Source organism: Dromiciops gliroides, chromosome 2 (genome assembly GCF_019393635.1).
Source record: "Dromiciops gliroides isolate mDroGli1 chromosome 2, mDroGli1.pri, whole genome shotgun sequence".
Taxonomy (NCBI): domain Eukaryota; kingdom Metazoa; phylum Chordata; class Mammalia; order Microbiotheria; family Microbiotheriidae; genus Dromiciops; species Dromiciops gliroides.
Window position 1 is genome coordinate 85,510,146 of NC_057862.1, and position 20,503 is coordinate 85,530,648.

At 38.1% G+C, this 20,503-nt stretch overlaps 1 protein-coding gene across 1 annotated transcript in view; it reads left to right on the plus strand.

Annotated features, from left to right (window-relative positions):
• Window positions 1-17,221: 17,221 nt before the first annotated feature.
• The window catches only part of CPXM2 (carboxypeptidase X, M14 family member 2), a 234,106-nt gene continuing 230,824 nt past the window's right edge, over window positions 17,222-20,503 (plus strand). Inside the window, exon 1 of the mRNA XM_043985357.1 lies at window positions 17,222-17,800. Coding sequence (XP_043841292.1) covers window positions 17,482-17,800 — 319 coding nt within the window. The 5' untranslated portion in view covers window positions 17,222-17,481. The remainder of the gene's footprint in view (window positions 17,801-20,503) is intronic.

Genomic DNA, 20,503 nt, shown 5'->3' on the forward strand with positions numbered 1-20,503 from the left:
AGTGGCTTCCTGGAAATTTAGGCCTTTTTAATTCAGACACATGTGTGCCTCAGTTCAGTAAATGCTGACACCTTGCTTCCTGATAACTTAGTCAACCCTGCCAACTCGTGAACCCATACTAAACAGTAAATAGACACTAATGGACCTTTGGCTGTATCTAATGAGTGTGCCAGCATATTTGAGACCAAAGCTTTAGAGGAAATGTTTGTTCATATTAACAGCTCATGCTGGGGGCACTGTTTCAGTGAAAAACAAATCATGACAGGGAGTTCCATCCAGGGAGGAAAAAAGAGGGGTGCAAAGACAATGTTGTATAACAAGAGAAATTGAGGAAGCATTCATGGAAAACTGTAATAGAGAATCAATGGATCAGATATGAAGAAATAGATAAGGAGTGACCATACCTAGTTTTTAGGATCTTGTGTGCCCAATGGTTCATAGGCACCCTTGGGTACAAGTAACTCCCTAATATAAGCCTCTGTCATTATTCTGCCTCAATATTGGCACAGCAGTATAGATGTATGGTATACATAAGAGATTCTTTTTAGCCATTCAATTAAGAGACTCATCACATTGTTTATCATTAAAATGGATGGTAAATGGTTTGATCCAATTTACTCACCAGGAGAATTTCTAGCCTCTGAATCAATGACATAGTTGCTATGAATTAGTTCTCAAGTGTCGTGACTAGCATCAGCTGATATTCGCTGTACTCTAGATATGTGGTTATGACCTAACTGGTGAATATAGACACAGGCTTCTTTATATACTGAGCAGCAAAAACGTAACCCAAATGGAACCCAGGAACCCACGCTACCAGAATTGAGTGTCTTCTCCTGAAACAACAAGCATTTTAAATACTCACCCATCAGTGTGTCTGAGCTACAATAAAAGGATATATTGCCCTAAGCACGGAAGCAGGGGCCTATACACAGCTCCAGCTGGGAGATGGTCTATCAGTAAAGACTACAGAGACAACCCAAATTATCTCTTTGACAGTTTATGCTCCTGTATCTGGTTCCCTTCCACATTTGCCTCCTCCTGAAATGGTTTGTTTCTCTGGATGTCTATTGTTCTTCTGTAATTCTGACAACACCTTGGCTTTGGATAGCTAAGATTGTTTATCTGGAAAATGACTAGACTCACATTGCTCCGGCCCTATCTTTTGCTTTAGCCAGAGGGGATCTGAAACAAAGGTCTTCAAGGTACCTCTAAGACACTTGAGGGCACCATTTAAGACTCTTGCCATTGAGGCCTTAATTCTCCCCTTTATACTTTCTGCTAAATGATGAGATCTCTACATTATTCTGGGGAAAATGTTTCTAACAAAATAGAAAATTTAAGCAAAAATATTTATTTTTTCTCCCCAGAATATGGAAATGAAGAGTTTTGAAATACAAAAAAAGCTTTGTATTTTGCCCGTTGGATTTTGGAAGCATTTTCTTAAACTGATTTTTAAAATTGCATCCAGGTTGTCAATAACTATGCCAAATTTTCGCTTGATACACATAAGTATTTAATTACAAATCTTTTAAATCTGGCATTCGAAATATAAATGAAAATAAATTCTTAGCTACAGATGCCTTACCCTAATGTGACAACTTGCCCAAAATTATATACTGAAGGGAAACCACATTTGGAAGAAAAGCAAAACATTTACTGATCCTGAAATCCAGCCATTATTTTATAGTTCAGTTTATCTAAAGTATTCTTGAATTTCAGTGCATGTGACTTACAACATGGAGATATTCTTCAGTGAAATCCAGGTGTAAAGAAACAAACGAAGACATTTTATATTTGTTTTTCCTAGAACTTTGTAATCAAGACCCAAAGAACAGGCATGTTAAATCTGTTCTGGTATATGTTTTGTGTTTTTATTGTAATTAGCTAATTAGTTCTAGGTAATTTTGTATTTGTTACTACATAATAATGTTAAGGGGATATGGTACTTGGATTTGTTAAAAAATAAAAAAGCATGCCACATGGAATTTTAATGTAGGCTTATCCCACATGATGTTTTTTTTGACTGGCATTATTTCACTATAATATCCCTAATACCTTATAACCAAACCCTATCTAATGCCATAAAACCCTGTTATAATATCCTTCAACCAAAACTCACTTTCCCTTGTAATGCTGTTTCACCTAATATCAGGGTATGGTGGCACATGCCTGTAATAATCTCTGCTACTGGATAGAATGGAAGCTAGTTTTCCTGAACTCTAGAGTACTGAGCTGAAGTGGGCTAAGCTGATCTGGTGTCTGTCTTAATTATGGCATTAATATGGTGAGTCCCTGGGGCCATGGAGCCACCAGAGTGCCCAAGGAAGGGTGAACTAGCCCAGGTTCCAGAAATGGATAAGGTCAAAGATTTCATGCCAATCAGAATGGAACTGGGCCTGTGAGTAACCCCTGCACTTCCATCCTGGGTGAAATAGGGAGATCCAGTCTTAAAAAACAAAACAAAACAAACAAGAAAAACCCTCCACCAATCTTTTTATGATGATTAATCATGTTAGCTGGGGTATGCCCATAAAAGATAATTTTACTCTACCCTTCCCTGTGTCTTCCCAATTATGTCAAGTATGTTGGGAAGAATTAAGGGTTAATATCTCTGGGAAGAATTTACACAGACACAAAATCAAGTACAGGAATACATTTCAGATAACAGGAAACAGCTAGATGGTACAGTGGATAGAGCATTGAGATTGGAATCAGAAAAGCTCATCTTCATGAATTCAAATCTGGCATCAGATACTGGTTGTGTGACCTTGGGCAAGTCATTTAACCTTTGGTGGCCTCAGTTTTTTCATCTATAAAATGAAAAAAATAATAGCTTCTACCTCCTAGGGTTGTTGTAAAGATCAAATTTGACAACATTTGGGAAGTGACTGACATTTTGGAACATGGTAGGCACTTAAGAAATTCTTGTTTCTTTCCGTCCAAATACAAGACTGAGATTATACCTACATGATGATTTAATTCCTTGAAGGTAAGAGGAGTAGGAAGAAGATAAAACAATCATTTCATCCACTGAATTCTCAAGATTTAGCCAGTTGTAACACCTTGTAGAAGCATTTTAATTAACATGTCCTGGAATTAAACATTTGCTTTAGTGCACCAAAACACAGCCTTTAAGGCTCTCCTTGAAAAACATGTCTTCCATGCACATGTCTGAATCATAAAGATTCAATGAAAGAAGGGAGTTGAATGGTAGAGTATAAAGAACAATTGATTCTTTTTTTTTTTTTAAGTGATGCAATTGGGGTTAAGTGACTTGCCCAGGGTCACACAGCTAGTAAGTGTGTGTTAAGTGTCTGAGGCTGGATTTGAACTCAGGTACTCCTGACTCCAGGGCCGGTGCTCTATCCACTGCGCCACCTAGCTGCCCCCGAGAACAATTGATTCTATAATTAAAGGCCCTGGGTTCCAATACTACCTCTGGCACTCCCTTGCATGACCTTATACCAATCATGTAACTTCTTTGGCCTCTCTTTTCTTAGATATAAAATTAAGAAGTTGGAGTAAATGGTAGTTGAGGTCCCTTTTAGCTCTAGAGCTGGGATATTTTGTAACAAAGGATATGGCTGTTTGACCATACTCTGATTATTAATATCAAAAAAAGTGTAAAACAGGGACATAGGTTCTCTTGCCAAAGGTATTTGCCGCTGCCATGGAGAATTCCAAAAGCAAGTCTAGATGGAAGAGGGATGCTCTATAGATATTGGTTCCTTCAGAGATCCCTGTGTTCAGATGGATGCCATGCTATGAATTATGTCCAGAAACATTAACGAACATCCTATCAATATCCAAAAGAACAGAGCCTCACTTTCCACCCCAGGGGAAAAAGTGGAGGAAGAATTCTTATTGTCCTGATCATGACAGATGGATGAATAAAGAGCATATAGATTTTGTAATTCAGAACCTATATCATGGATGGACACTGTGGATGGATGATTAAATGGGGCTAGAATCAAACCTAAGAGGGTGTGTGAGTGGCTTGAAGAGGAAATTATGCAGGACTTCTAATGATCCTAAACTTCTCCCTGAAACAAAGGCCCAACTTTTAAAACATCTGTATTCTTCTATGAATGTTGTATGGCTGAATGTCCTGGTATGTTAGAGAATTAAAGTTTCAGATCACCCATAGAACAGTGGAGAGTGTTCTGAGTTAGAGGAGTCTACAAGATAGTGCAAAAGAAACAAATGAGTAAGAAAAGCAGCATGAAAGATATCATCTGAGAACTGGGTGACTAGAAAAGGAAGGGTGCTAATAAAGGAGTATAAGGATGAGAAAAACCAATTGATTCTCTTCATGTTTCTTTGGGATTGAATAAGGTGAATAGAGATGGTTATAGATTCTTTTACCATGGAAATCTTTAAGAATAGTATCAACAATTAGATATTGAACATAGTTTACTTTAAAGGGTTACAGATTTGATTTTGTAGCACATTGGACTATCTACAGTTATGTCAGTGTATGTTATAAAACCTGATCCAGGATCCATATCTGAAATAAAATTGATTCAAGGTTAATTTAATCTAAAATTTAACTTTATGTATTGGATCTACTTCTTTGTCTTACTTATTGATAGGGAATATGGTAGAAAGGAATGTATGATCAAAATGGAAGATGTGTTTCTATGAAAGGCTCTGTTCCAGGCTACTGGGATCATGGCCTCCAATGCCAAGATGGATTTAAAATCTCAGGCTGCATATGAAGGCTACACTGCTTATCAAAAGAAACCCCAAATATGCTTAATTTTGTCAATTATGAACAAGTCTTACCAATCAGCTGGGAAGTGTGCTTTGAGCATTTATCCATCTTCACCATGATTTAGGACTGAGCTTACCTTTACTTCTAGTCTTTTCTTTCAGCTGGCCTGCTTGGCTTAGCTGTTTTCTCTCATATGGCATCAAGTTGAATGTCCTTGGACTCTAAAATTTGGCTACACTATTGTCTTGCTCTTGAAACTCCTGTTTGGTTCCTCCCTGCATCCCTTTCATCTGATTAGATGTCCCAGTACAAAGAATGCTTTCTCCTCCATGGGTGGCCCTTTCCCAAAATGTCTCACTGCTTCCCAAGCTGATGCACATTAATAGTCTAAAATGGAGCTCTCTCAGCTTGATTGTGTCTACAAGCTGCCAATTCTTACAATGGTTTTTGGCTAGGTTAAACCCTCATCTCTTGTCTGTCTTCAGCCATGTTCTGACCCAGGGAATGCTTTGTGACCTTTGATTTTAACTGGTTCAATAGGCTGAGCTAATACGATTTAACAACCCTTTGTATTTATGAGTTAAAATGTCTCTCTTGGCCATAATTAGTATTCATTTTTAATGATCCATGAAATAACCTTCACAACTCTATCTTACTATTTACCATTTCGAGTCTCTCAGGCTGAAGAAAGCTCCCCAGTGGGTCGCTATAAAAAGGAAGTGACATTCATCATTTAGGAAAAGAATGCTGAAAAGGATTAAATTAAGAGGTGAGTTTAAGCAAACATGAGTTAAGAACAATGCACATTAAAATGTACTAAGCATATAGAGTGTAGAACCAAGAAAAAATACATTAAGAAATTAAATTTGAAATGGGTAATTATATAGTAAATGGAGAAGAGAACATTAAATAAGACAATGCCATTTTAACTACCATGTCTCAACATAGTAATGAACGAGAAAAAAAACTATCCTCTTAATTATAATCATAGTTACCATAACAACTTAGTATCTCTCCCCATGTGGCATGTCTTTATTTTTAGCTTTGGTTTTGCATGAACATGTATTTTTCTTTATATAGCAACTAATTTTTCAAATTACTGATCTTTCAAGAAAAAAAAAACCTATGCCTTTTTAGTTCTCTCTGAAAGTGTAAAAGGCTTGGGAATAATTAGTCAAATGAGCAGGTGCAAAAGTCCATGCTAAAAAGTGCAAGAAAAGTGTTGATATTTTGACAACATTTGTTTAAACAGAATGTTCTCTGGACCTGTAATCTATTGTTCCTTGTCAGAAGGCTCAGTACAAATATAATTTCTATGGAGTGTAAATATTTTAAATATTATTAGCTTGTAAGATATTTGAGGATCAAATGATGAGCACAGGTTGACTTAGAAATTCAGTGAACATAAATTAATCATTTGAGTCTAAAGATGACTCACATCGGAGGGATCCATCCTGACATTTGGTATCTTCCAATCTTTCCTTGCTTTTGTCAACAGCTAGAATGCTGATCTACCAGATGAGGTATAGCTATGTCCAACAATCAATGCTACTTCACTATATTCAAGTACTATGATTTTGAGGTATTAATAGTCCTTTAGGAAGTCTTTTGGGGGCAGCTAGGTGGCGTCATAGTGCATAGAGTACCAGGCCTGGGGTCAGGAAGACTCATCCTCCTGAATTAAAATTTGGCCTCACACACTTACTAGCTGTGTGGCTCTGGACAAGTCACAAGTTTTCATCCATTTCATCATCTGTAAAATGAGCTAGAGGAGGATATGGCAAACCACTCCAGTATCTTTGCAAATAAAATCTTAAATTGGGTCATGGAGAGTCAGCCATGACTGAAAAATAGCTGAACAATAACAAGAAGAAGAAAGACTGCAGCCATATGGTGACATCTTTAAGTTGGAAACAGAATGGTAAATATAGATGTACTCTATTAATTTGGTGATGATCACTGCCACACTCTACCAATTGTATAACCATTATTGTGTGAGAGTCTTTGGGGTTAATCTCCAGATTTTATAGTCACTACTTTGATTTTTTTTCTCTTTCTGAATGACACAAACTAAAAGACTCTCAGTCAAAACCCTCCACAAACTGGTTTCAACTAAACGTTCCAAGTTTATTTTCTGGTGCTCCCTTTCTCATAGGCCACATTATAGGGATCAGCGTCCTTGCCCCATGTTTTGATGATGGTATGAATGACTTCCTTATCAAACTTACAGATGATATTGAACTGTGATAACTGACTCACTCATTGATAGAATCAAGATTAAGAAGAGATCTGGATAGTTAGAGCATTGAGCTGCATCTAATAAGAAGAAATTTTATAAAAATAAAATAAAATTCTAAAATTGAATTAAGAAATTTATCTTATTAGGTATAAAGTAGTAGGAGCATGGTCAGCCCACAGTCCATTAAAAAGATCTGAGGTTCTAAATAGACTGATCTTAATAATGTAATGCAACAAGGCAATATGTCAGTTAGAACTCTATCATAACCTTAGACCACAATGAGAGGCATAATATACCAAAAAAGGAGAGTGATAAATATACCCTAATCAAACTTTACTTAAGGAAGGAGATCAATTAAGTTAGAGAGTGTCCAGAGGATAGAAACCAGAATGATGAAGGGCCTCCAAATCTCTCTTCATAACCTACCACTGTAAACCAACATAGGTTATACCTGGAATGCATTACCTCCTCATCTCTGATATTCCAAACCCTTCTTTCTTAAGACTTAGCTCAAGTATAATCTCCTCTCTGAAGCCCTCCCTTATTGCCCCAGTTGTGAGTACTCTTTCTCTAATCAAATTAACATGTATTACACATATATACATATAACACATACATATTACAATATATTACACACATGCATAACACATATATCACACATATGCAACATTATATGTTATGCATTACATATAATTATATAATACATTGCATATATTATATCCTATTATACATATATATATATATATCATTATATACATAGGGTATGTGTACATTTACATATCTGGTAGAATCACAAGCTTCTTAGGGGAAGGGACTATTTTGTTTTGTTTCTGCTTTTGTATTCCCAGACCCTATCATGGTGTCTTGCTCATGTTTATTAAGTTAAATTGAATGGAATAAATGGAATTAAATGGAAGGGCAGTTATATAGCTAAACTATTAGATATGTCTTCTTTGTTACTAAAGTGTCAAAGTAGGAGGAATGAGTAAAATTTGGGGGGAAAAAAAGAAAAATTAAGGGTTGAGACTGGGAAAAAACAAAACAAGACAAAAAAATTCTTAACAATTAGAGTGAAATTATCTGCTTGGAAAGTGGTGACACCCCTTTTAAAGTTCTTCAAACAGAGGTTGGACTATGATGGATAATGGTGGAAATTCCTTTTGTTTATGGGTTGAACTAGATGATAATTTAGGCCCTTTCCACTTTTCTAATTTTGCAATTCTAGGTATATACTCATATGAAGAAATATATAATTTGGAGGATGAAATCATGGTGGAGACCAATGGAGTGAGTATAAATGAAGGAGATACAGAAGTGATATTGCAAGGAATTAATTTACAGACTCCCTCCCAGGACAGAAATGGGAAATAGATTAGGAGTGTGTGAAATATATCATAAATCTGGAAAAGTGATATCCTATAGTAGTGATAAGGGACTTCAACTCTACAGACAATGTGGTCTGCAAAAAGAACAATTGATAATCCTCTCCTTGCTCCAAGTCCAATTCAATTAGCAGCTGTTTAGAAATGTTACCGTGAACCTGTTTTTTTCATGGCTCTTAAAGAGAAGAACTCTAACCCTATCCTATTAAGGGAGAAGCCATCCTCCTGCCTTGGATAGTTCAAGACAACCAAAATGATGTCACACTCCGCATTGTTGGTATTCAAGACTGGCCCCACAAGGGCTATGTCAGTTTGGAAACTTAAAAACACATATTCACACACACAAAAAATCACACATACACCAATCCAATAAAAAGAAAGAAGAAAAATTAATTTTAACCACGAGGTACCCGGTAAAGTGATGCACTTCAATAATTTTGCTTTAAAACATTTTTAAGGGGCAGCTAGGTGGCATAGTAGATAGAACACTGGCCCTGGAGTCAGGAGGACCTGAGTTCAAATTCGACCTCAGACACTTAACACTTACTAGTTGTATGACCCTAAGCAAGTCACTTAACCCCAATTGCCTCACCAAAAAACAACAAACAAAACAAAACAAAAAAAACATTTTTAAATGCAAAATTTTGTATTGTTTTGTGAGACTTCAAGAAAAGCATTGCGACTAAAATTTATTTCTTGTCATTGTTAAGGCTAAAATTCTAGCTAGTCTGTCTAAAATATCTAATGAGTGGTCGCCAATAAATTATAAGCTTTAGCAAGTGTTAAACTTTTAAGCACTTATTAAGGAGAATAAGAATTTGGTAAAGAGAGAGAGAGAGGCCTACATTCATCTATCTATTAAAGGGAGAGCGCATTTCTAGCTCCACTCTCCGCCAGAGTCCACAGGAAAGAGAGTGAGTCAGAGCGCCTGGCTCCCCCCTTCTTCCTTCCACAAGCAAACGTCACTTCTCAGAGACCTTCACCTCATGGCAGAGCTTTTCTACAGTAAGTCTCCAGCAGGTGGTGTCATTCCAATCGTTACATCATAATGATCATTTCATTCTTTAAAACATAAAGGGAACAATGAAATTAGTTGGTATTTTGGTCATGATTCTGCTCAACAAGGACTAATCTTTGCAAAAGTAGAAATAATGGGAATCTTGGGAGAAAGTGATCATTCTAATCATAGTATTAGTGATAGCAAAAGTGTATAAGGGTGGATCTAATGTGACACCCACCCTATATATTGCACAAATGGATTTCAAAATGTTCAGAGAAAGAATATTTATCTTCCAGTGTCTTAAAATTCTAGAGGGAGAATCAGTCCAAGAGATATGGGAAACTTTCAGCAATGAAATTTTAGCAATAGAAATGTAATATATTTTGATGAGGCAGAAGGAAGATGTCTAAAGAGACAGATGTGTATATAGAGGGAATTCATCAAGGAACCAGTTTTCAATTGGTATGCTAAGAAGATGGAAACAAGGTAAGGTAAAGGAAGATAAGTATGAGAGAGGCAAGATTCTGAAAAAAGTGAGTTAAAAGTACTAGAGCTCAGAGTGATCTATGACTGGTGATAAATGTAAATGGCAAGAGAAAGAACTTTTTACAATTATATTGGGGAAAGAAAAAAAGATGAAAGAAGGGACAAATGTTTTGCATAGATGAAACAATGATAAAGAGTGATGGAAACAGGATTAATGCAGAAATAGGATCAATGTTATTATGTGTATATATATATGTGTGTATATAGATATATGTATATGTATATGTATATAGATATATAGATTTATAGATATAACCTATATCAGATTACCTGCTGTCTAGGGGAGGGGAGAGGGAGGGGAGGGAGGGAGAAAAATCTGAAATTGTAAAGCTTGTATAAACAAAAGTTGAGAACTATCTTTACATGTAACGGAAAAAATAAAATAAATTATATGTAAAAAAAAAAGAGTGATGGAGAAAAGGCAGAACTATTAAATTTGTATTTGATTTTTTTTTCCTTTATGAAGAAGAATAACTGGGCAGCTAGGTGGCACAGTGGATAGAGTACTGGCCCTGGATTCAGGAGGACCTGAGTTCAAATCCGACTTAAGACACTTGGCACTTACTTGCTGTGTGACCCTGGGCAAGTCACTTAACCCTCAATGCCCTGCAAAAACAAAACAAAACAAAACAAAAACAAAAACAAAATCCCAAAACAAACAAAATAAGAATAACCTTTAGACTGGGAAGGTAGAATGAAAAATTTCATTAGGACATGGAAACCCAAGTTAAGGGAGGAGACAGTAAGAAAACACCTACTGGTTCTCAATAAGTTCAAGTGATTAAATGGGTGAAATCTATTATAGGGTGCTAACAAATTGGTATACTCATTGTGTCATTGTTACTGCCACTGTTTTTGGAAGAAAAAAACATGGAAGACAAGAAAGGTTCTGAAGAATCAGAGAAAGAAAGATTACAATTTTTAAAAAGAAGGGAAGACCGATTTTTTTATATTGTGTTGTCAAGCTTGACTTTTATTTGGCATAATTCTAGAATTTATTATTAAAGAGCTGCTTTGGGAGTATTTAGAAAATTAAGTCATGGTCATTAAGGGCAATCACATGTTCATGAAGAATAAGTCATGCCAAGAAAACATCATTTCCTTCCCTGACTGGATTACTAAATCAGTAGATTAGAGGAATACAATAGACATAGTATGTCAGTATTTTGACAAAAAAAAAAGAAAAACCTTGGTGAAATTTATCATGCTATCCCTTTGGATAAGATGAAGAGAGGTGGGCTGAATACTGTAAAATTGAGTGGATTTGGAACTCAATAAATAACAAGCTATTAATATAACATTAATGATTTGAGGCAACATAAAAATAAGTATCTCTTTGAATGCTATTATATAGAAAAATTCATTTATAGGTACAATGCTATGGTTTACAGTTTATAATTTCAGTTTGTTCTCCCTACAAGATGAACAACATCATTTATTAAGTGCCTACTACATATTTTGAACTATTCGACACTGAGAATATAAAATATAAATATTGTCAGTCTCTGTATTTAAGGAGAAAACTTGCTTAGCTAAACTAGAGTTAAAGATGAATTAAAGTTAATAGTTAGGCTAATTCAGTTCTAACCTGCAAAGTCTAGTGGAAAAATCTATAGCTTGGAAATCAAGTGCCCAACTTCTATTGCTACTAACAAGCTCTGTGTGTGTGTGTGTGTGTGTGTGTGTGTGTATCCATCCCTTTATTTCTCTAGACACTAGCTTCCTTTTTTTTTTTTGGCATTGCAATGAGGATTAAGTTACTTGTCCAGGGTCACACAGCTAGTAATGGTCAAGTGTCTGAGGCTGTATTTGAACTCAGGTCCTCCTGAATTCAGGGCCGGTGCTTTATCCACTGCACCACCTAGCTGCCCCCTTCTTAAACTGTGGATGGCAACCCCATATAGGGTCACATAACTGAATGTGGGGGTTGCAAAAAATTTGGCACCATTAAAAGTATATGTATACCTATTTTATATAGCTATATACCCAGGGTCACATAAACATTTTTGGGGTGAAAAAGGATCTTGAGTGGAAATAGTTTAAGAAGCCCTGCTCTAGACTACATTGTTAAACTGAAGTAGTTGGACCAGATAAGGTCTCTTCTATCTTGAAAATAGGGTGCTATAACTCAGACAATTCTCTTTTTGATTTTGATTTTTTGAAGAGCTAAGGAGAATCAGTAAAATACCCACCTGTGCTTGAGAATAGCACATGACTGTGGTTTAATCATGATAGTAATAAATGTTGATTTGGAAGCCAGATTTCTACCAAAAAAATTGTAATCCAGTGTGCATTATGTTCAAGGCAACATAGCAATATATTCTGGGTTGTCGATCCCAAATATTGAATGCTGCCTTTCCTTAAAAGGTCACGGATATGCTTTATCAAATCTGACAGCAGGATTTGCAGTTGTTATTGAATCAAGTTGGTGGAAGAAACATAGTCTTCCCCATATTTCCATGAAAGACAATGATTCACTCAGTTTGAGTTTCTACACGTTTCAGATTAGGAAGAAAATTTGTCTCATTGTTGGTAATGGAGGGTAAAATCTGGAAAGCTTTCTTCATTCTTCTATTTCCTTGGATATTTTCTACCAAAGAGGAGACTATCCCTTGATGATATTATGGGACATCATAGCTCACCTCTCCCTCAATCAAACTCAAATACACAAATGGATTTGTAATCTCTTCAAATTGAGAGCTCTCTCTAATGATTCAGGATGCAACCCCATGCAACCCCTGACCATTCTCTTAAACTCTACACCCATGCCTTCTTTCTTTCTTCATTTCTTTCTTTATCTATTTATTTACTCATTCATCTATATATCATCTATCTATCCATTCATTCATTCGTTTATTTAAAGTTTTGAGTTCCAAATTCTATCCCTCTCTCATTCCCTCCCTCCCTCCCCTCCCCCTTCCCCAAGGTTGCAAGCAATCAGTATAGGTTACACATGTTATACACGTGCAATTATGTAAAACATTAACATATTAGTCATTTTACATAAAAAGACTCAAGTCAAAAAAAAGAGAAAGCACAAAATAGCATGTGTTCAATCAACATCAGATTTTTCTCTGGAGGCGGATAGTATGCTTCATCATTAGTCTTTTGGAATTATTTTAGATCATTGTATTGCTGAGAGTAGCTAAGTCATTCACAATTGCTCATAGAACAATAATGCTGTCACTGTGCTCAATGTTCTCCTGGTTCTGCTCCCTTCACTATACATCAATTCATGAGTCTTTCCAGGTTTTTCTGAAATCATCTTGCTTGTCATTTCTTATAGCACAAAGATATTCCATTACAATCATATACCACAGCTTGTTTAGTCATTCCCCAATTGATGAACATTCCTTTGATTTCCAATTCTTACAACCATGCCTTCTTAAAAGTTTTCCATGTATCCAGAGTGCTTAAGACTTTCTTCACTCTCCTCTGACGTTGTAAGTGGAGCATTCTAGCTCTCTACTTGTCACACTTCATTCTTGGCACATCTCCAACCTGTCTTCTCTTCTAATTATAAGATTCCTTGATGACATCTTTTTAGTCTTTTACTCCTGTTCTCCTTAATTATGTGCCTCAGCTTTCTCATACCAACCATGGGCCTCTCCATTGCTTGCTGTGTGAAATTCACTATAATTTCTTAGAAGGAAATTGCATTTATATCATGTTGCACTGCTTTATAAGGACACTGGTAAAATGTTACTATCAATAAGATGGACTTTTAATATGAAATCTGTTGGATTATATCATATCATATCATATCATATTATATTATATTATATTATATTATGTCGATATTAAATACTATGTGCCAGGCATTATGATAAGCACTGGGGATAGGAATGAAGGCAAACAAAACAAAACAAGAAGCAGTCCTGGGTCTCTAGAAGTTCACCTTCTAAATGGAGAGATAACTATATACAAGCAAGATATATATATATGTATGTGTATGTATATGTATATGTACATATACATACACACACGCACACAGACACACAGAAACACACACAGAAACACACATATATATAAATATAAATATATAAATATGTATATATAAATATAAATATAAATATAAATATAAATATATATATATATATATGAATGAGATTAATTGGAGATGATCACCAGGGAGAAAGCACTAGCATTAAGAAGGATCAGGAAAGGCTTTATGTAGAGTGTAGCATTTTAGCTAGGTATTGAAGAAAGCCAGGAAATCCAAAAGATGGCGATAAGAAAGGAGAGAATTCAGAATTCTAGTCATGGGAGACAGCCAGAGAAAAGCCAAGGAGTCTGGAGATGAAGTGCCTTGTGAAAGAAACAGCTAGACCAATATTACTAGACCACATAGTACTGGCAGGGGATAGAGGGTAATATGGGATGAGAAAAGGAAAAGGGTAGCAGGAGGAAAGGTTACAAAGAACTTTGAATGCCAGAAAGATAGAGAGGTCATAGGGATCCCCTGGAGTTTGTTAAATTGCACAATCAGGTCTCTGCTTAGGAAGATCAATTTGATAGTTGAGTGGAGGACTGCCTGGAGTGGGGAGAGATTTGAGGGAGGGGGGCAAGGCATCAGACCGTTGCAGTAACCTGGGTATGACGGGATGAGGGCCTGTGGTAGAACAGGGGGTGCGCACAGGTGATGTTATCAAGATAGAATTGGCCTAATTGAGCAACTCATTGGATATGGGAGTGAGAGAGAGAAGTCAAGGATAACACCTATGTTGCAAGCCTGGGTGACTGGGAGGATGGTGGTGTTCTTGATTATAATAGGAAAATTAGGAAGTCTGGAGAACTTGGAGAGAAAGATGAGTTCAGTTTTTAACATATTGAGTTTAAGATGTCTATAAGACAGCCAATTCAAGATGTCCAATAAGCATTTGCATATGTGAGTCTGAAGATTAGGGGAGAGGTTAAGACTGTATAAACATATTTGAGAACCATCAGCATAGAGGTGATCATTGAATCCATGGATTTTGATGGGCTCGCCAAGTGAAACAAAATAGATGAAAAAGAGGAGAAAAGACTGTAAAGAATGTAGTTCTGTGGGACTAGTGGGTGCAGCCCGGATAAAAGTCCAGCAAAGGTGACTGAGAAGAAAAAGAGAGATAGAGAATCAGGAGGGAATAGCATCACGAAAACCTTGAGTATCTAGAAGAGTATGATCAGCTGTGCCCAGCCTTCAGGGAAGTCAAGAAAGATGGAGACAGAGAAAAGACCAATTCACTGAGCAATTAAGAGATCACTGGTAACTTTGCAGAGAGATGTTTCATTTGAATTATGAGGTCAAAAGCCAGATTTGAACATATTAAGAGAAGAGTGAGAGGAAGAGAAATGAACTGATTGTAGCAACCCTCTTTGTATTGTTTTCTTTCTAAAAGCGATCAAGCAATAGGTACATATAGAACTATGATGATATGTCTGTCCACTACTATGCAAAAACCCATGGGCAAATATAGGAGTATATGATCCCTCCTGTGTAAAATTGGAGGGGTTGTATTTGATAATTCCCCTGAGGAGTTCACAGGCTTCAAAAGATCGTCAAACACAGGAATACACAGGAAATAATACACAGGGAAAAAAAGTTAAGAATTTCTGATCTAGTTCAACCCCATCATTCTACAGGTACAGAAACTATGACTCACAAAATATGGTTCAGTGGGTAGAGCACTTAGCCTGAAGTCAGAAAGACCTGAATTCAAGTCCACTATCAGACACTTCCGAGCAGTGTGACCTTGGGCTTGCCACTTAACCTCTGCTTGCCTTAGTTTCCTCAACTGTAAAATGGAGATAATAATAGCAATATCTCTCAGAGCTGTTGTGAAGATAAAATGAGATATTTTTAAAGCACCTGGTGCATAGTAAGTGCTATTTAAATGCTATTATATTATTATCATAATAAATTATTATTATTATTGTTATTATTATGTAGAGTGGTTTGCTTGAGGTCACTCAGATAGTATCAGAGTCTGTATTTTGGTTAAGGTTTTTAGACCTTACAGGTCTAAAATGCCTCATAGGCAGTGGGCAAGTCAGAATTGGAGCTTAACACAAAAAGAGGGCTAGAGATATAGCTGTTAATGATACCAATACACAGGCCCCTGTGCAGCAATTCTGTATTAATAGGGTCCTAGAAAAAGTTATAGTGCACATAAAAATATAAGTAACTAGAAGGAAAGTGAAAGCATTTCAAGCTAGGTGTGGGCATCCCCAACTGGAACATTATTCAAAAGCACTACTAATGCAGACAAATTGTACTATAACTTTTCCTTTATAACTCAGACTCAGATATACCTTAGGTGGATTCTTGTACGCAGTAATAACAGCTACAGAACATGATGTGTCGCAGCCAAGTCTAACAGACTTGCTAAATTTTCATTGTGAACATTTCCATCTCAGAAATCTGCAAATGGTACAAATCAGGGCTTACTTGCTTGCTTTATTTGTTTAGTTCTTTAGATGACTATGTAGACTTCAGGAAGTGATAGAGAAAATATTAATAACAAAGATTAAACTTAAAAGTGTATTGTGAGCATAGCAGGTAGTTAACCATTTATCAGTGCACCCCCAAAGTCTTACATCTCATTTAAGCCAATGGGGTCTCTATCACCTGTACCCCTCGGCCCACGCAAGGTCTCAGCAGTTGGGTGGGAGGAGGTTGGCCCTTTTCTGCTCACTTCCAGGAATGGCTGGTAAGGTGATGGGGATAGTGGGCACATCGCCTGGTGGAGCTGGGCCAATCCAAGCTTCTGAAGGAGAGTGGGGGAAGAGTGTGGAAGTGGGGGAGGCAGAACAATCTTGGCCTCAGACCTTTTCCTACCCCCTCCTCCGCATCCTCCAAACGAACCCAACTCTCTCCTCTTCCCTTCTTACCAGTGCGAGCCAGAAACTCCCTCTTCTTAGGTGGCAGGCAAGGGGCAATTTTCGGGCCAAGCGTCCAGTCAATCATTCTCTCATTTACGAGAGGTGGGGGGTCCTCTACCCCATTTCCCTTTATGCCTCATCGCTTCTCCCTTGGGCTATTGGGAAGGTGAAGTTGGACAAGGGCCCGGAGACAGGGAGGGCGTCCCACTCCAGCACACCTGCCCAGGAGGCCCCCTTCTCACGGCCCCACCCCATTCCCCACTGGGCCCAGCTCCCTGCCCCTCCCCCCTTTCCCCTGGCAGCTCCCCCGCCCCTCCCCGCCCTCCACCATCCTCTGGCCCCTCGCCTCCCTCCCCGCCCCCTCTCCCCACGCCTTGTGCGCGCCTCTGCCTGCCTGGCCCAGGCCAGAATCACATGCCCTGCCGGCTCCATCTCAGTCCAAGGCAGCTCCCGCCCGCTGTCCCGCTCATAACTTTCCCGACTGCTTCTTTTGCGCAAACTTGTCCCACAGCGAGCGGACCAGAGCCTTGGTCGCCGGCGGGACCCAGCTCGCAGTGCGTCTCTCGCGCCGCGAGCTTTGGGCTTCCCCGGCTCCCAAGGCAGTCTGGTGCCCCTCGCTCCTGCCTGCAGAGTTTGGGATCAGGGTGGGCTGCTGGGGGGCGTTGGGAAAGTTTGGGGCTGCTTTGCTTTGCCTTTTTAAGGGAGTGTAAAGAGAGAGGAGGCCAGTTTGAGAATGACGAGGGCAAGGGACGCTTGGGCATCCCCTCTGGGGCTCGCCCTCTGGGTGCTGAGCCTGGCTTTCTTAGGGGAAATGGCTCAGGGGCGAACCCTCGAAGATCAGGATTATTATATCCAGGAAATACTGAACCGAGATCATTATTATGCCTTTCCGGAGCCCGAGGAGGAGACTATCACAGAGCAGCCCAGAGAGGAAACGGAGGAACTAGGGCGCCCCGAAGACTGGCGGCAGCCCCCCAAACTCAAGCCAGCCAAAAAAGAGTTAAAGCCAAAGAAAGCCAAGAAGGAAAAACTGATGCTTGAGACACCTCCAGGTAACTTTCTCCTTTTCCTCCTCCAGCTCCTGCAAACTTCTATTTTCTCCTGCGCCTAAACAATTAATGAGAAGGGGCTAGGAGAAGGATGCTGACGCGATCTTTCTTCAAAAGACTAAACTTCGGGGAAGTTCCTGGGTATTTTCTCCCACCACTATCAGATCTCACCAGAGCTAGCTATTCACAGAAATCCAATAATTAAACTTGACTCTTCGGTTTCAGCAAATGTTTTCTTTCCCTCTTGTTCTGGGACTTTTATGCTGCAGAGTGCAATGAGTATCTGCGTTTCTAGATACTGGAGTTTCAGAACGCCCCAGGAAAGGCTTTGCTATTGCTTGCAAAATTATGGTTTTGTCTTGAGTGAACTTCATATTTGTTTGGGAGGAGTTACTCTTTGATTTCACTTAGAAAGATCTCCCAGGACAAAGACACTTGAAGTTTTAATGAGACAATCTCTAAGTTTCCTCTCCCCTCCCCACACTCCACCTCCATCGGGAATGTCCATTTTAATTCCAGGGAATCTTATGAAAATCTCTACAGTAATAGCACGGATAATCCAAGGTGAGGTATTTGCGATGGTAGTGAGGGGAGGGGAAGCAAAGATATTTCTCCTAGGTTCATTAAGGCAGCTAAGTATTACAATGACTAGTGGTGAGCTGTAGTCACGAAGACCTGAGGTCCACTCCAGTATCAGATGCTTACTAGCTGTGTGACCCCTGGGAAGTCGCTTAACCTCTCTGCCTCAGATCTTTTTTTGTTTGTTTTGTTTCCTGTAAAATAACAATAGCACTTATGTCCCTGGGTTCAAATGAGATAATATTTGTAAAGTGCTTTGCAAGCAAAGTGCTACATAAATGCTACCTATTATTGTCAACTTGTCATCAGTATGTTTTTTTTTTTTTAACCATAAATGATGCATTGTTCTTGCTGTAGAAACAGCCTAGCCTTGACTTGGAATTAGAGTATCTGAGGTCTAGTTCTTGCTCTACCACTTACTAAGACTTTGTAATCTCATGCAATTTACTTAACCACTGTAACAATCAGCTTTTTCATCTATAAATTATGTGTATGCTTCCTACCTCATAGAACTTCTGTGAGATTCAAATTACTTAATGTACCAAGAGGTTATATTTTAATGTTAACGGTTTTTATTTCCTTGGGAGATAGTGGGTATGGGCATGGCTGTCAACAAGTGAGATATGTCAGCAAAGAAAGAAAATTAATTGGAAAAAAAGATATTTAGGCAGCACTAATAGAAGCATAGGTAGAGAACAAGGGAGATGATAATCCAAAAGCACAGCACCTTGAAACATCTGGAGTAGGGTTTTTTTTTTTTTTTTGAGTGAGATACACTTTAGGCAGGCTATTGATGACCTGGAATATGTCTAGAAAAGGACAAGTAGGATCTTAAAGAGCCTAAATATCATATCCTAGGTTTGGCCAAAACATAGAGGATGCTTAGTCTGGACAAGTGAAAACTTAGTAGGGACATGGAAGTTGTCTTAAAGTATATGAAGGTTATCATGAAGAAGAGTGTTTAGATTCATACTACTTGTCCCCAGAAGACAAAGCTGGGAACAATGGGGGAAAGATAAAGAGAGATAGAATCCTTCCTAATGTAAGGGTAATCTTATCAACTAGAAATGGCCAAAAGGCAGATTGGGGTAGTGACCTTTTCTCCATTCTAACGTGTCCAAACAGTGCTTGGTTGAATTTGTTGGAGATGTTGTAGAAGGGACTCTGTTCAGGTTTGGATGGGACTTTAAGATCTCTGGAGACTCTTCTGACTCTGAGACTTCTATGGACTGAATTACATAAAAAGCCATATGACTCCCATTCAAGATCCTCCACAGTCTGGCTTCATAACATTTTCCCAAACTGATTTCATGTCCCTAGGCACTTCATCTATAAAGGAATACTACATGTTCCCCAATTCCCTTTCCTCTTTTTCCCTATGTCATGTTTTCCCCTGTATCTGAAACACAACTCCTTCCAGTTTTAGCTAATACTAATTTCCAGTTCTTCTTTCAAGGTCCAGGTCAAATGTCAATTTCCACAATGATTTTCTTAATTTCTCCCACCCCCACCAGTTAAAATGAATACTTCTTTAATCACTCATATACTTAGTCATTAGTCAGCTTGCATTGTTTTTCTATATGTTATATATCCCTAATGAATTTTCTATATGTCATATATCCTTAATGGATTATGAACTCCTTGAGGATAGAGATTCTCCTATTTTTCTTCTTTGTTATCTCCATTGTCTGATTTAAGACCTTATTATCCACCATAAGAACTTAAAGAATATATGTCGAAAAGAATTGAAGTAGGTCGTCTTACTATTTGTCCTTAATTCACTACAACATTTAAGAGGTAGTCCTCTACCCCTGATTTTTAGAAGGTGACAGAGAAAATCTGCATTCACCTTATGTAGAAGGTTTGTGGTTGCATAAAATGTTTTGTAATATGGTTTGGGATCTTAAGGAACAGAAACTGCTTCAAGCAGTATTGTTAACTACCAGATGTATTGATTATGTGCAATCTACTGTTGGTGATGTTTGTCCTTGGTTCTTGAAGAGGACCATGACAGACATAGGGGTGATGTCACAACTTGCACTGAATTGGATTTAAGTGAGGGCAGGCTGTGCAAAGTCACCAGCCACACTTTTACTTCCAGAGTCATCTGGGTCCAGTGGCAATATT